This window comes from Felis catus, chromosome A3 (genome assembly GCF_018350175.1).
Source record: "Felis catus isolate Fca126 chromosome A3, F.catus_Fca126_mat1.0, whole genome shotgun sequence".
NCBI lineage: Eukaryota > Metazoa > Chordata > Mammalia > Carnivora > Felidae > Felis > Felis catus.
Genome location: NC_058370.1, coordinates 62,620,805 through 62,638,288, shown reverse-complemented (window position 1 = coordinate 62,638,288; position 17,484 = coordinate 62,620,805). Strand labels below are relative to the sequence as shown.

Here is a 17,484-nt window from a genome sequence, read left to right as displayed (position 1 = left end):
ATTTCACAAAAAAAGACAGCATGAACAAGCATTTTAGTGTACTAAAACCTCAGACTAAGATAAGAGGCCTATTTTAATTAGCTTTAGGGGGCGTCTAGGTGGCTTAGTCGGTAGAGCGTGTGACTTTCAATCTCGGGGTTGTGAGTTTGAGCCCCACGGCGGGTGTAGAGATTACTTTAAAAAACATAAATAAATAAATAAGTAAATAAATAAATAATAAATTAGCTTTCTTTTTTAAAGTAGTCTTCACACCCAGTGTGGACCCCAACACAAGGCTTGAATTCACAATCCTGAGATCAAGACCTGAGCTGAGATCAAGAATTGGATGCTTAGCTAACTGAGCCACCCAGGCACCCCAAAAATAATGCTTTAGGAATATAACAGATGACGCTTTTCTCCCACTCCCTAATATTCCACCCCACACTACCTCTCTCCCTTTTCTGTGTATATTTTTAATATTTTTCTGTATACTACACAATTAGCAAATTAACTTTTGAATGGTCTGTTCCATGTAAGTTAGTACTGAACCATCCTCCTATGCCACTGGCATACACACTTCTACTTTGATTAGGGAAGGCTTTGTGTATTGTCCTCCAACTTAGCTGTAAACTCCCTGCAATTAGAAACTAGTCCTCCTGCTCTTGTTCCCATCTCATCACACCTCATTGCAAGGGGCTTTTAAAGCCTCCTTCAGCCCATTCCTGGCAATCTTAATGACTCTGATACTCCCAACTCTGGTCAGTAATCTTCGTAAAGAGATTAAGAGAAAGTAATAGATGCCCAATCAATATTTATTAACTCCCACTGCCTTAAAAAAAAAAAAACCACACACACACAAAAAAACTGGTGATGAAGTTACCTTTAAAAAAACAATTTAAGTGGATGCCAGACCCAAATGAGAACCTGGAATGAGATCATAGCAGCATTTCAATCAGTAGGGTTAAAGTAAGTAGCGCTGAGATGACCACTAGCCAAAAGGAAGAAGAAAATCTGGACACCTACGTATCACTCTTTATACCAAAATAAATTCTAGGTAGAAAAGTTAAATATTAAAAAATATAAAGTTACAAAAGGAATAGGAAAAAAGTGGCAAATATATATTTACCCAGAATGAGCGAGACATTTCTAAGTATGACCTAAGACCTAAACAGAAGCCATAAAAGAAAGATAAATATTAAAGATATAAAGATTAATAAAAATTTCAAACTTCTGTAAAGGAAAACACTAAACTATCATAAACAAAGTCAAAACGCAATGGAAAAAGTACTTGCCATTTCATTAAAATAGAAAAAGCTTCCAGAAAATTAGTGAGGAAGTGACAAAACACTCGAAACAAAAACAATGGGCAAAGAAAATGAAAAGGCAGTTCACACAAAAAAAGTAAACTCCCTTCAAAATCAAACATGCAAATTAAAGTCATAAAACATTATTTTTCACCTTTCAAATGGGTGAAGTTACAAAGTTATCAGGTTATTAAACATTAAAGTTATTAAAAGTTATTGAAGATTAAATAAATATGAAGTTATTATTTAGCGACTTAAAAGTTATTAAGAAGTTTACTAATACTCTGTGTTCTGAGAATGTAAGAAAATAGGTCTCTCCATAGTTTGTTGATGGAAATATAAATTAGTACAACCTTTTGGAAAGTCAGTTTGGAAAATCAATTACGGGGGAAAAAGAAAATCAATCAAAAAACCTAAGTCAGATCATGTCACTCTGCTCAAAGGCCTTTAGTGGCCCCATTTCAATCAGTTGAAAACAACCACCTCCTTACAGTCTAGACCCAACAGTCTCTCCAACCTCATCATCCCTGACTGCCCCTGACCTACTGGGTTTCACCACATGCCCCAACCCACCCCCCACACACCCTATAAGCTTCTACATCACAGACTGGGCCCTTGTCATCCATCCCTTCTACCTGAAACAATGGCTCCTTCTCCTTCAGGTTGTTGCTCAAACATCACCTTCTAATGAGCCTTCCCCTGACTCAACCTTATTTAAAACTACCAACACCCAGATTCCCTATTCCCCTTTCCAGCCAGCTCCCCACCTCATGCTCCATCTTACTTCTTTGTTTAGTCTGTCTCCCTCTGCTTGAATGTAAATGCCAAGATGGCAGGGATTTTTATCGGTTTTAAGTGTTACATCCCCAGCATGTAAAAGTGTCTGACACATAAGAGCCACTTAAACATTTGCTGAATAAATAAATGGATGAACTGTATGCACATTACATACCAAGCCTTGTAAACAGCTGAGTACAGATTCCAACCCTCACACTCCCTACCACACTAAACACATGGGTACTGAGCAGGAGAGGAATGCCAAAACAGGACTCAGGTTCAACTGTCAACTGAGCCCCTCATGATACCAGGATGGGCAAACTGAAGGAGGCTGCTTGAAACTTCAACAATCTCAATTTTTCTTACTCTGTAACAGACTAGTATCCCTTCCATCATACACCACCACCAAGATACCCTATTTTATACAGGTCATCTAAGAATACTAGTAACATGGCCCAGTAAATATGCAGATGCAGGGCAAATTACCCTTTGTTATTCACTTTTTACAACTACCCTATACTGTCCTTAGAGTAAATACCCTCTAGAAAGGGAGAAAATAATGGTCCTCAGTAAAATAAAAAATAAAATCTCCACCTTGGTGGAGGTTTTACAACTCACTAGTTACACACAGTCCAGGAGAACACTAACTAGGAGCCAGGACTCTAATCAGCTCTATAATAAAGAGCTTGCTGTGTGTCTTCAGTATCCTTGTCTGTAAAATAGGTGTGGAAAGCACAATCTCTAAGGACCTCCTTCCAGCAACCAAAAACTTAGGTAGCTATGATAACTGACGAAGCAGAAATTTTAAGAGAGTAGCTGAAGTCCATGATCAAGAATTCAGAAGCACCCTCTATCTTAAGTAGCTATCCTTGCTACAGCTAAATCCCTTAACCTCTGAAGCTTCCCACCCTTCTGTAACCTGGGGTACTAAAAGCAGTCTCAGGTTTTGTGGAATTGTCCTTTTTCTTATTTTCCCCTCGTTCTCTTGGCTTAATTCCTGCTACTTCATCAGAATCCAGTCCGTTTTTGTGGTGGTTTGATTACTTCAGAGACTTTTGACTTGGGAGGTGGGGAGAAGCTTCAACTCAATGTTGGGACTCAGGATACCTTGGGATCAGGAAGGCCTGTGATTGTTTCATAATCTCATTTTCCTGCACATTATTTAAATGCACAACACATTCCTATGAGTAGTATCTTTCTCATGGGTAGTGATTCTCAGGTGGGCTCAGAAATACATGGATGTATTTCCACCATGCTGTCAGCACAGAGCATAACCCGGGGCTTGATTTCATGAACCATGAGATCATGACCTGAGCTGAAATCAAGAGTCAGATGCTCAACCAACTGAGACGCGCAGGCGCCCAACACACCTCTTTGTTTTTAATGGCTGGTTCTACCTTATTGATGGGCATTTAGGTTGTGCCTTTTATTGCTATTATACACAGTTGCAGTGACCATCCTTTCTTTCCCCACCAATACACACATACACATATCTGTCTACATCTTTATATGGGCATGCAAGTATCTCTGTAGAATGCAAGTATTTCTTGAAGTGGAAACAAAAGATCAAAAGCTAGCTGTGTTAAACATTTCAAATTTCCAGTTCTGGAAACTTCAAATTTGAAGTTCTGTGAAAATAATATGTTTAAAGAAACTGCAACACTTCAAAAGTAGTATTACACTGTAGCCTCACCCCCGGTAATAATGCTCACTTTTAATCAAACAGGTTAAGCAATGAATACAATTCTTCATGTTCAATAATCTCTTGTGTTTTCCCAAAGTCTATCAATCATGTTGCATACTTTAATTCCAAGGGCAGAGAATAAGATATAATTTATTTACAAGGCACCAACAGCATTTCCAAAATTATCCTGTTCTTTATTATATAACAGGATGTTTTCTCTATTTGTTTTTCTTACTCTATATTTATTCTAAAACCCAAAATGATGAGAGCAAGGAAAATGATGTGAACAAAATGGGGGCTAGAAAGCTACTTAGAAATTACTACCATACACCAACGACAGCTGAAATTAAATTGAAAAACCACAAGGTTGAGAGTCTAAATCCCAGAAAAAGTTCTTAGGATTGTTGCTGGATATATAACAAAGTGATTCCAAGAACTGAAACGTGTTCTCTATATTTTGTTAGCTTCGTGGGAGGCTGGAAAATTAAGTGGGCAGGAAAAAAAAATGATCTAACCCAAGATTAAGATAAAGAGCATGCAAAAGATATAATTAAGGAAAATTTTAAAAACAGGAGACAGAATTTTAAATACAAGTCTAAACAGTCAAATAGCTGATGGGAACTGCGGTGAGTCAATGTGCTCCCCCACCTAAACCAATTCAATTTTCATGAGTGCAAAAGTGCCTTTTCTTCATTTCTTAGATGAGATCAGATAATCTCATGTTCCCCAAGCTTTGATAGAACCTGAATGATGTCTGACCTCTGGCTCATCTTATCCAAAGCAGCCAAAGTCACATTGGTCCCAGAAAAGCCAGATACTTTCAAAGGCAATCTATTCTCTGTTTTAAAGGAGACTAACTCAATATTAAAATGTCTAAAGGATTTTCTTTTTAACCAAAAGTCAAACGAGGAGAGACAAAGAACATCAGAGAGACTGAATAGGCCACACTTATTTTTTTCAGATTATAAAAATTCTTTGTTTAAACACTAGGAGAAAGGCAAAAAGGAAGAGGGAGGGAGTGGGAGAGGGAAAAACAACTCAAGGATCTTAGACTCAAAATATCAAACATCCAATTAAGGTTAATACACAGATAGATACACACAATATCGAGAAATATAATTAGAGCAAATTTTAAACGGGGAACAATTTTCCTTTGGGTGAATTCAGAAGTTCTGAATTCTAAGATAAGACAACCTGCTTGAGGACACTAGATTCTTTTACTGAAATGTTGGAAATGTCCTAAAATTCATTTGAGCAATGCTGAGAAATATGTGTCAGAAGTATTTTGTTAAATGTCTTCCAAAAGCTGTGCATCTAATTAAACTTGGCATTTGACAAAACATCTGGGAGAAAAAAAAAAAAAAAAGCCAGTCCAACTTCCTCAGGACAACATTGCTATACCAGCAAATGTAAACCATTTTCAAAGGTTCTCCACGTCACATGACTTTGACATGCAGATATAAGAACACGATCTAACCAGAGGTTAGCAAACTTTGTTATAACAGACTTTGTTATTTCAGAGTTTGTGGGCCATTTGGTCTGGGTCACCACTTTGCAACTCTGTGGGTATAGTGCAAAAGCAGCTATGAACAATACCTAAATACCGTGCATGACTGTGTTCCAATGGAACTATATTTATGGACACAGAAATCTGAATTTCACGTGTCTTTTGACCTTTTTTCAACCACTTAAAAATGGAAAAAACATTCTTAGCTCATGGGCCATAGAAAAACAGGCAATAGGTCAAATTTGGTACAAGGGCCACAGTGTGCCAACCCCTGATCTAGACAATTAAATCAGGCAGAGAGGGATATTTAAACTGTTTCACAAAATATCAGGCCTTACTAGAGAAAGAGTTAGTTGGGGGTGGGAGGTGGTCCTAATTATCTATACACAGAAAGCTATCTAAAGGTAGTTTCTACCAAAATAATTCAAAAGGGGGAAAAGGGGCACTAACAATAAAAATTAAGTTTCTGACTCTACTGATAGATCAATAAGCTCTGAGGAAAAACAGATTTCTAGAGTGCTGTCCTATAGCCCATGAGTTCTTGATGTGGGAAATGGTAATTTTACATGATTTTATACAGGAAGAAAAGAAGCAGCAATTTAACAATCAAGTCAAGGGAAAGAATGGAAACAAGATGATTATAATCAGAGCAGAGGGAACTAACTGCAAGCTCTACACAGGCTACACATCCAGAATTCAGGGGGTGAGGGTGGGGAGGTACAAGGTCATAAAATGGTGACCTCTGAAATTGAAGCCAGTAAGTATCATCAAATAATGAAATTAGCTATGTGCAAAAGTGACCTACCTGAAGAGATGGTTTGTAAGCCTGTTGCTAATGAGAAGACGCCTCCAAAATCTCATCAGACACTAAAAAACAAATAATCTGAGATAAACTGAGCGCTAATTAATCATTTCAATCTGTGGCAATGTCATAACAGAAGGATGGAGATCCACATGGAGAAAGACAAGCCAAAGATAAGACTCGGTCAATGTTTCTCTGCAGGACTGGGCAGGTGAAGATGTACCCTGGCCTACTTTGTGGGCCCATCTTGCTTTGAGGAAAGATGGGTGCTAGCTGCCTTGTTGAAGGAGGGTGCTTCCAGAGCAAAATGTCCACTTACCACCCATTTCTGGAACAGAACAGCTTCCCAGACTCCAACTGAGAATCGATGCTCTGGCCAGGCCACCCCCGTATCTCATCTGCCTTGCAAGTTATTTCTCTTCTTATAAATTAAGAAACTGATATTCACATGCATTAAGTCTCTAATGACTTTGGTTACGTTTGAAGAGTCCCCCAAAACTTCTTGATCACGACCATGGTGAACAGATAAAAAAAACTTCATGCATTTTTCCCATGCAGTTTCAGAAATTGCAAACTGAGGACAAGGCAGCCAATAACACCACAAAAGGATGGTGTGAGGCCACCCTGTTCAGCCACCACTAACTGGTGTCTCTTTGACAGATGTGCCCTTAAAGAAAGGGTACACAGCCAAAAACACTGAACTCTGGAGTCAGATGGCTTGCTTTGGATAAATCTCTGCTCCACCACTTCCTAAACTAAGGTTTCTTAAACTCCCTGAGCTCAGTTTCTTCATCTTATAAAAGAGAGATGGAGAAGGGATATATCTCAGAGCATTATTGTGAGGATTAAAAGAAGTAATGCATATGAAGCGCTTGGCACAATGCCTGGCACCTAGGAAGCACTCAACAAATGGTAGTTCTTTTTTGTTACTACCATTGTCACTATTTTTTTTATTACTATTAACTGTAACAATGGTGATAAGCCATTTTGCTGAATTCACTGACTCTGGTAATATTCCAGTCATTGATCTTCAATTACAGCAGAAGTGTCCCTGTTTAGGTGAAGCTCTGGAGAGCATTTCTCCTTCTTAGGGCATAACATTAATTCCAATTCAAGACCCCAAACAACTTTTTCACAAGCTCTTCACCCAGGTGCAGAACGGCTCATCTTACAATAGCTACTACTTTGCTTACACAAGTATACCTGTTCAATCTCATTCCCTGTTTCTGACCAGATTCATAAATCATGCCAATTGCCTCAAACCTTTGTACCCTTCTTCCTATCTAACTACCTCTTCCTCTTTACTATAAAACAAGAGATCTCCATCATTATGGCAAGTTTACTACCTATCAACTATTGATGTAAAGATTTTAACATTCCCTTACACATAGTAGATAGAGATAGAGCCATCAGGGAAATGCAAATTAAAACCACAATGAGATGTCACTTCACATCCACTAGAATAATAATAAAAATAAAAAAGGCAGACACTACTAATACTGGCCAACATGTGAAAATACTGGAACTCTCACACACTGCTGGTGGGAATGTAATATGGTGTAGCCCCTTTAGAAAATGGTCTGAGGAGGGGCGCCTGGGTAGCTCAGTCAGTTGAGCATCCGACGTCAGCTCAGGTCATGATCTTGCAGTCTGTGAGTTCGAGCCCCACGTTAGGCTCTGTGCTGACAGCTCAGAGCCTGGAGCCTGCTTCGGATTCTGTGTCTCCCTCTCTCTGTCCCTCCCCCGCTCGCATTCTGTGTGTGTGTGTGTGTGTGTGTGTGTGTGTGTGTGTGTGTGTGTCTCTCAAAAATAAACATTTTTAAAAATTTTTTAAAAAGAGGAGCCAAGATGGCAGAACAGCACGGAAGTTTTTTTTGTGTCTCGTGTCCATGAAATAGCCAGATCAACACTAAACCATCCTGCACACCTAGAAAACTAATTTGAGGATTAAAAACAATTTTTTAAAAGAAAATGATCTGAAATTCCTCAAAAGTTAAAAAGAGTTACCATATGACCCAGCAATTCCACTCCTAGGTATATATGCAAGAGAACTGAAAACATATGTCCACAAAAAAATTAAGTACATGAATGTTCATAGCAACATTATTCAAAATAGTCAAAAAATGTTAGCAACCCAAATATCCATCAGTGACGAATGGATAAACAAAATGTGGTATATCCACACAATGGAATTTCAGCAATAAAAGGGAATGAAGTATCAACTGGTGCTACAACATGAATGAATCTTGAAAATATTATGCTAAGTGACAGACACAAAAGGCCACATACTATATGGTTCCATTTATATGAAACATCCAGAGTAGGCAAATTTAGAGAGACAGAAAGTAGACTGGAGGTTGTCAGGGCTTGAAGGGGTTGGGAAGAAATGGAAGTGACTGTTAATGGGTACAGTTTCTTTTGTGGATGACAAAAATGTTCACCAAATTGTGGTGGTGCATAAAGTAAAAACCACTGTTTGTACACATTAAATAGGTAATTTGTATGGTACATAAATTTTATCTTCATAACACTATCATGCAGTAAGTAAAAAATAAACAAACGCTAAAGGAGGGGCGCCTAAGTGACTCAGTCAGTTAAGCATCCAACTTCAGCTCAAGTCATGATCTTACAGTTCATGGGTTCAAACCCATCGGGCTCTGCACTGACAGTGTGGAACCTGTTTGGGATTCTCTCTTTCCCTCTCTCTCTGACCCTCCCTGACTTGCACCTTCTCTTTCTAATAAATAAATAAATAAACTTAAAAAAAAAAAGTATGCTAGGGGCACCTGGGTGGCTCAGTCCACTAAGCATCCAATTTTAGCTCAGGTCATGATCTCACAGCTTGTGAGTTTGAGCCCTGTGTCAGGCTCTGTGCTGATAGCTCAGAGCCTGGAGCCTGCTTCAGATTCTGTGTCTCCCTCTCTCTCTGACCCTCCCACATTCACACTCTGCCTCTTTCTCAAAAGTAAATAATAAAACATTAAAAAAATGTAAAACAAAGTATGCTAAAGAAACAATGACAAATGAGCTGGAGAAGAGTGGAGTCCCCTGGGTCAGTAGGAAGCATGGGAATAAAATCAGCTAACAAACTCATGAAAATGGGCTGAAGTGTTCCCTGAAAACCAGATTGCAAAACTATTTTTAAAAGCCATGCAAATCAAACATCTGTTAGCTTTTCAAGCGACTCCAAAACATTTTCATTACTCTAGTTATAGACCATATAAGTACAGTATCTTACAAATGTACTCTTATTTAATGGTTTGTTTGTAGTCCCATATCATATAAAACCTGTACTATGGAAAATACAGAACTAGTCATACCTATCATATTTGATTCATTTACTTATTCAATAAACATTTATTATATGCCTACTATGTGCCAGGCAGTGTCCTAGGTGTCAGGGATGCAAAGATGGGTAAGACGCAAGCCCTCCTCAAGCACCTCACTGCATCCTGAGCTGAGAGTTATAACACAGAGAGTTAAGAAAACATTCTGATTTGCCCTCTTCAGATCCTCTGTTCCCCTCTCTTTATGCCCGTCCCCCACTTGTGTGTGCTCTTGCGCACATGTGCTCTCTCTCTCTCTAAAATAAACAACAAAAAAGAAAACATTCTGACTTGTGTGGCTGTAAATGAAATAAGCTCCTAACAGATGTGTTTCAATGAAGATGATGATACAAAATATTTACAATGTGATGACTATTAACCCTGTAGTGACCAGTCCTCCCGAGCAGCGGCCTACCTGTTGACATGCTCCTCCCAGTCCTCTGGTGGAGGAGGAGCATCTGCATCGGTCCTGGCGAAGATGACATGCCGTTCACACTCGTTCATCACACTGCGTGCCTTCTGATTGTCGTAGAGCGGCACAGGGGTTGATGTAACTGTCTCCACATCTATTGGGACGTCTGATTCACTGTAAACAGGTGAGGAAATAGGACCAGGCCACACGTACTTCACACAACACAGGTGTTTTAACGATCATCTGGTTGCCAAAAAATGACTCTTTAATATAATCAGTTTTAAAGTATGTATAAGCATAGTATACCCACAAGAAAATTATGATCCAAAGTCATCTTTCCCACACTTGTCTAGATCTCTGCCCTCTGACATGCTGTTATGTGCTGGGGGAACACAAAGTCATTTTTAAGTGAGTCCATACAAAAAATAACAAACACCTGTAGTTTTTAAAAGACAAATATATTCTATAAGCAAACCTGACCACCTAGATGTGCTTTCCAATACAGTAGCTATAAGCCACATTCAACTGTTTAAATAAAAATTAAACAGAATTAAAAATTCAGTGCCTCAGTTGCACTAGCCACATTTCAAGTGTTCAACAGACAGATGTGGCTAGCTGCTACTATGTTAGATAGCACAGATACAGAGCATTTTTTCATTGCTGAGAGTTCTGTTGGACAGTGCTAGAGTTTTAAATTATTCTTACATACTTTCCCTTTCGTTAGCAAGTCAACCCGTAGTTAATTATAGGCTGTAAAAGTCTATGATTGTCTAAGACAGATCGCCTGGAATGTAGACACCTTAGTTATTTAACTCATGGTGTAAGAAGCCTAGAACAGAAACAAATAGAAATGGGCATGTGATGGGTCTTTCATATTTTAAAATGTTAATGAAATCCTAGTGCCATAAGGGCTCTTCGCTGTACCAACTTAGTCACCCAAAATACTATACCAATAAAAATTGTCTATTGGCTGTCTACCAAACATCACTTCAACTTTCTGACCCCAATGATCTTAATGACACCCATTCCCAATAGCTGGAATAACTATATCATTATGAAACGAAGTGAAATAATGTGCAGCTAGATTGGGTGGTGGGTGAAAGAGCTGATTATCTTCTCTGGACCAGACACTGGGCAAGGCACTTAGACTTGTATGTCTAAAAAGGAACTCTGGATTTCACAATTCCAAACCTATCCTCCAAGCCCCCAGTCCCCAACTCATAGCACCACCCAGCTACTTAAGCCAAAAATCTGAGTCATCCTAATTTCACCTTTCCCTTCAGTCCTGGGCCATCTTTCCAACTCACCACAGCAGGTCCTGTTGGCTCTACCTATGAAATATATCTCAAGGCCATCCTTTTTCTCCATCTGTACTATTCCTGCCCCTATCCAACCTGTCACAATCTCTGGCCCCCACTACTACAATAGTCTCCTAGCAAGCCTTCTCTATTTCCACTTCTGAACTGTATCTATTCAATAAAAATTCAAAGCAATTTTTTAAAAATATAAATCCAATCTCTAGCTTAAAATCTTTCAGTGACTTCTTATCACTCATCAAATTCTTACACGAGGTAGTCTGTGCCTACTTCTCCCCCAGCTCCCACGAACACCCTCACTATAACCATATTCTAGGCACAATGACTTAAAAAGAGTCCCTAAAACATGCTAAATTCCCACTTTCAGGACCTGTATGTGGAGATGGCTTATAAGAGGAAATAATTTCCTAAGCACTGAAATGAGCAAGTCCACAGAATGTCACTTAAAGAAAATATCATGAGATCTGAACATAGGAGTTTCAACGTTACCAAGAAGCTTTAAAAGAGCTCTTCAGTTATGCCCTAGGCCAGAGGCAAGATTATGCTGGATTATCCCTAAAAGTCACAAATCCCCCGCCCTGTACAACTAAAAGAGCTAACAAAATGCTGCCTTCACTGGGAAATGAAATAAAACCACTATTCTACACTGTTTAAAATACACACATCATGGTACCTCTAGCTCATTAAGGCTCAATGAGAGATATAAAGAAGCAAAATCCAAGATCTCTATTCACCAACAAACCTAAAACCTGTAGTAGAGATTAGACATTGAATCAGAGTAAAACAAAGAAAAATAGTCTCTTCCCCCCAAAAGTTTATAAAATTATTAAGGTCATGATTTGATCATCAAAATAGAATATATCAACCAATTTGGAAACAGAATTCGAATACCATACCTTAAAGCTCAAAAGAACTGCTAAACAAGTTTATTTAGGCCAAATGTAACTGTATGAATATTACACAGTAAGTTTATGAAAAAAGTCCTTACCCTATAATGTCGTCCAGTTGAAAATATAATCAGACCTAGCACCCATGGGTGGTGACAAGCTAAGAGAGAAAGCAAGGTCTTGGAATATGCTCCTAAACTTTGCTGGGTAAAGCCAGCAAAAGGAAATCACATCACCATAAAAAGGTTATTGCTGCCAGTGTTGGAACAAGCCAGAACACCAGACTAAAGGGAATGAGTCTAATCCTGAGTGGTAATAACTCTTCAGCCTTTTTCTTCACTCCTTCCATATAAGTCCTATTATAGATACCTATATTATACACCATATTATGTAGATGTTGTTTGCTTTCCTAATTTGTTAGATGTCTTGAATGCAAAGGTCTACATATAGGCCTGATATCCCCACACTGCTTAACAGAGATGACTGAAGTAAGTATCCAAGGCCCCCGATACAAGCTCCCACAATAAAATTCTCTCTAATCTCCACCATCTGATTACTGCCCAATTAGGGCAACAGCAGCCCTTAGGAGAGAAGCCCAAACTCACATGTTACTTTCATGTTGCCTCCGGGGAGTCACAAAGAGCATGCGGGTGGGGCGAGCACTACTGGCATCTGGGTGGGCACTCCATGGCTTGGCATAGCTATGATCCAGAAAAACCAGGTCCAGCTCCCGCTCGTGCACTGAAAGCTGGAAGAGCAGCGAGGTGCCCATGCGCCGGGCTGAAGTCTGGAAGTCCCTCTCCCCACCCCGGTGGGCCATGTCAGTAGAGGGCCAGCAAGTCAGAGAATGGGTATCTGCATACTAGTCACCTGCAGTGAGAAGTTTCAGTTTAAGTCAATTCAAAGACTCTATAAACGTCTTCCAACCTAGAATATCTAATACGCTTCTTTTGCGACCTATTGTTCATAAATGGAGTGTCCATTACACCGCAGACCTTTGCCCACCATAGGAAGGGCTCCTGAGATCCCACACCACCAATCAAAAAGGCTTTTGGCACCATTAGGACCCTCCATACTCAATCTCTACAAAATCCGTTTACTGCAAAGATGACTAAATCCACTGTTCACAAAGGCCTCACATGGACACATACTAAACTTGCTTGGCCAGCACCATAAATCCCATACAGGGTTTGGGCAAACAACAGAAATCACAAACAATTCTTCCAAAGCTAAGGGTGTCGCTCGCTCGGCTGCTCCACACGATTTTCTAAATCTTCTCGGAGCGTCTCCACGGCCAGGGCGTGAGCACCCTCCTAACAGCAGGGCAACGTGGGCCTCAAGGAAGCCCTTCAAGTTTCTTTCTTACGTTAAAAGTTTTGCAACTATTTCGTAATTCTCTGGAGTCTCTAAAATCTCCAAAGGAGAACTCCTGCCCAAAGGCTGCAACAAAACGCTGTCCCAGGAAGGCCCCTCTCCCCCGCCCCAGGGTGGGCAGTCCCCGGCAAACCGCCCGGTACTCCACGTACTCCGCCGAGGTCTCGCCACCGAACCTTAAAACGCCCCATCTAGTAGGCAGGGCTTATAATTCGCACTTTACAGACGAAGGCGCCGGCTCGGGAGGGGGGAATGAAGTGACTTGGCCAAGGTCACCGAGAGTTCGCGACGAGGAGGAGCCGCCTCGCACCCGCCTCCCGCCCGCGTCACGGGCCCCGGACCGGCTGGGCGCCCGCGTCAAGGCGGCCCAAGTCCTCCCCCGGCCCAACGCGCCCGTCCGACCACAGCGGCCCCGCCCCGGGCTCTGGCCTCCGGTCGCCGCATGCCCTGGGAGTCCTGAAGCCTTCGCCGAGGTCCCCGCCCGCCCCGCCCCGAGACCCCCTTCCCCCACCCCCGGACCGGCCATCCCGCCGGCGCCGGCCCTTCCCTCACCCGCAATCGCCGGGCCGCGCGCTCGGCCCGGGCCGGATCCCTGCGCGCGTGCGCGTTACCGCCTCCACGCCCGGCTCTCCGCAAAGCGCGGAAGAGGATTCTCGCCTGAGAAGGGCGGTGAGCGAGAAAACCCGGAGAGGGAAACGCTGCGGCCAAAAGGCGGGAAGAGAAAAGGCAGGAGGCCCGCGAGTCTCGCAGGCAGAGTCAGTACTGAGTCCCGAGGCGACGACACCACGGCCCTGCGACTGAGGAGTTTAAGGAGGAGGTGCCATAAAAGGTAGAGACCAGACTTGAGGGGTTGGAATCTCAGCGCCAACACTTAACTCTTTGGCTTTATGACCCCAGCAAGAGCTCAGCGTCCCTTCCCCCTCCCCCACCATCTCTAAATGTGCAAATACTTCACTGGGCGGCTGAGAGAATGAAATGGGGAATGCCTGGTACCTGGCAGGAACACAAGCAGATCTCACGATGCTAATTACCATGAGGGACCCCCAGAGTGTTCTACAAAAAGAAAGATTTCTGACGGAAGGATTGAGGTGGTGTCATGAAGGGGAAGTCACGGAAGGCTGGATTCTGAAGGACCAGGCCATTGCAGAGGGATTGGAAAGGTTAGTAAGGGCAGACTCGGGGATAGCAAATGGGCCAAGTACAGCCCAACACCATTTTCTTTGGTCTGCCCATTGCTTTCTTTAAAATTTATTTAATTGCAAACATTTGAAACTAGGGAGATTTCATGTAAAAATCCAGATTTCTGGGTTCTCTTGGAAAGTTGGAGGCTGTGGCAGCACTGGACTCACTTTCCAGTGTGGCAGGCATGGAGTGTGCATATGCCCTCACTCTGGTCCACTTCACTAGGCCTCCTTGGCCGCCCGCTCCCCTGCTCTCCACCATGGTATGGTTACCCAGCCCTATACCACACACACACACACACACACACACACACACACACACACACACCCCACCCCCAGGCTAGATTTAACTGCAGGTTAAATGGAATGGAAAACACAATCAAGAGTCAAGTCCAGTCATCTTAGGGTCTTTAGTGGATTGGTTCAACTCATTTTCGTTGCCTATCAGAGCAGGAGTGAGACAGCTGAAGTAAAGCTGATGGAAATAGGTGCAGAGAGCAGCCCAAATAAAGAAACACAATGCAGCAGAGGGCCTTTACAATGAATGCAACACAGAGCCCAGAGTGCCCAGGGGAAAGATGGAAGGTCAGGGAGTGGGGAAGCAGTTGAGACAAAGGAGGCAAACTGTGGTCATTTCACAATTCCAGACTGTTTCCAACAGGATAGTGAGGATTCTCTATAGCAGAGATGTCAAAACCTTAGTGCTTACTTTGCAGGGGTTTTGTTTTGTTTTGTTTTGTTTCTAGTGCCTTGGCAGACATGTTTAATCAATTATAGCCCACTGTGAACCCACATGCAACTTCAAAATCATTTCTCCACACAGGACTCCAGAATGTCACTACCAATTGATTGGGGTTGGCCATCTCCTCCCTAAAATGCCTTTCCTTCCTCTGATATCCTGTGCAATACACTTGGCCTTCATTCACTCACAAATATTTATTAAATTCCTACTATGTGATATGTACTGTGCTACGTGCTGAGGATACAGCACTGATGAGGCATGCTTCTTTTTAATCTGCATAAAAAATTGTTAAATTTATAACTGTGAAAATAAGGGCTAGCATTTAAAGAATACCAAACAAGTTCCAGATGACATAAATGACTTATTTCTTTTAACCCTCTCAATGGCTTTATATGCTAGGTTCTATTATAGTTGTATCCAAGGAGGTAAAGTATTTTGCCCGATGTTACACAGCTAGTAAGTATCAAAGGCAGAACTGGAACCCAGACAGTCTGGCTCCAGAACCTAGGCATTTAATCCCTCACAGCTCCACTCCCCACCATGCCTACTGTGATTAGATAAAGAGCAAGGTGATGAGCATATAGAACAGTGAGCCAGCCTTGGCTTGGGTGATGGGAAAGTTGTCCTTGTGAAGGTAACAATGAAGCTGAAACCAAGAGAATGAGATAATGTGGTATGTGTTGGGAGAGAAGATCTCTAGGAGAAAGAACAGGGGGGAAAAAGGCTCTGAGGCAGAAAGGAACTTGATAACATTAAAGGGGGGAAAAAAAAAGGTGAGAACAGTACAACTAGGAAACAGGTGAAAAGAGACAAAGTTGGAGAGAGACATAAGCCAGAACCTACAGGGCCCTAGTTGTCCCAGTAAGAATTTTGGTACTGACCATAGACTGCCTTGTGTTAACTTTCCTGTATTTGGTAAATAAAGAGTAGATCCTCAAAGTCACGGGCATTAACCTTCTTTATATCCTTCAGCAGAGAACATAGCCCAGGACATAGGGCATGGTTTCTGTGTTGACTAATGGTCTATGTATTGGTTGACAGATAGCAGGACACCAAGGCAAGAGACATGGTTAGAGTTGAAAAATAAATCTTTACTACTTCATATCCACTAGGATGGCTAAAAAGTCAACAGTGACAACAAAAACATGGTAAGGAGCACCTGGCTGACTCAGTCGGTAGACTGTGAGAGTCCTGATCTTGAGGTTGTGAATTCAAGCCCCGTGTTGGACAGAGAGATTACTTTTTTTATTATTATTACAATTTTTTTAAAATTTTTTAACATTTTATTTATTTTTGAGACAGAGAGAGACAGAGCATGAACAGGGGAGGGTCAGCGAGAGGGAGACACAGAATCTGAAACAGGCTCCAGGCTCTGAGCTGTCAGCACAGAGCCCGACGCAGGGCTCGAACTCACGGACCGCGAGATCATGACCTGAGCCGAAGTCAGCCGCTCAACCGACTGAGCCACCCAGGCGCCCCTATTACAATTTTTTTTTAACATTTATTCATTTTTGAGAGAGAGAGAGACAAAGCATAAACTGAGGAGGGGCAGAGCGAGAGGGAGACATAGAATCTGAAGCAGGCTCCAGGCTCTGCGCTGTCAGCACAGAGCCCAGCATGGGGCTCGAACCCAAGAACCATGAGATCATGACCTGAGCCGAAGTTGGATGCTTAACCGACTAAGCCACCCAGGTGCCCAAGACTCCTTTTTAAAAAAATGATAAAAAGTGTTGGCAAGTATGTGGAGAAATTTAAATCCTCATACATTACTGGCTGGATTGCAAAATAATGCAGCCACTTTGGAAAACAGTCTGACAGTTCCTCAGAAAGTTAAACATAATGGTAATTCCATTCTTACAGGTATACTCAAGAGAATTGAAAACATATGTACACATAAAAACAAGTATACAAGTGTTCAGAGCAGCATTATTTATAATAGCTAAAAAGTGTTAATAACCTAAATGTCCATAAACTGGTGAATGGATATATAAAATGTGATATATCTATACAGTGGATTTATTAAGCCATAAAAAGGAGTGAAGTACTGATACATGTCACAACATGGATGAACCCTGAAAACATTACACTCAGTTAAAGAAGCCAGTCAAAAAGGCCACATATGTACAATTCCATTTATGTGAAACGTCCAAAACAGACAAATCCATAGACAAAAAAAGTGGATACATGTTTCCA

The 17,484-nt window shown here is 41.5% G+C and overlaps 2 protein-coding genes across 38 annotated transcripts in view; one reads left to right on the top strand and one right to left on the bottom strand.

Annotated features, from left to right (window-relative positions):
• The window catches only part of KANSL3 (KAT8 regulatory NSL complex subunit 3), a 43,566-nt gene extending 29,513 nt beyond the window's left edge, over positions 1-14,053 (bottom strand). For 4 of the 13 annotated variants that reach the window (XM_023251629.2, XM_023251630.2, XM_023251631.2 and 1 more), the window contains exons 1-3: positions 13,921-14,053; positions 12,600-12,864; positions 9,795-9,965 (exon numbers count right to left, since the gene is read on the bottom strand). In XM_023251629.2, coding sequence (XP_023107397.2) covers positions 9,795-9,965; positions 12,600-12,814 — 386 coding nt within the window. In that variant the 5' untranslated portion in view covers positions 12,815-12,864; positions 13,921-14,053. Of the gene's footprint in view, positions 1-859; positions 904-6,056; positions 6,119-9,794; positions 10,035-10,101; positions 10,174-12,095; positions 12,155-12,599; positions 12,865-13,520; positions 13,820-13,920 lie in introns of those variants that run through there. The other 9 variants (XM_045054134.1, XM_045054135.1, XM_019827098.3 and 6 more) reach the window with 9 other exon arrangements.
• A 5-nt stretch (positions 14,054-14,058) lies between these two features.
• Positions 14,059-17,484, top strand: part of FER1L5 (fer-1 like family member 5) — a 60,093-nt gene continuing 56,667 nt past the window's right edge. For 23 of the 25 annotated variants that reach the window (XM_045054114.1, XM_045054127.1, XM_045054124.1 and 20 more), the window contains exon 1: positions 14,059-14,197. The gene's annotated coding sequence lies outside the window, so the exon portion shown is untranslated. Of the gene's footprint in view, positions 14,529-17,484 lie in introns of all 25 variants that reach the window. The other 2 variants (XM_045054115.1, XM_045054113.1) reach the window with 1 other exon arrangement.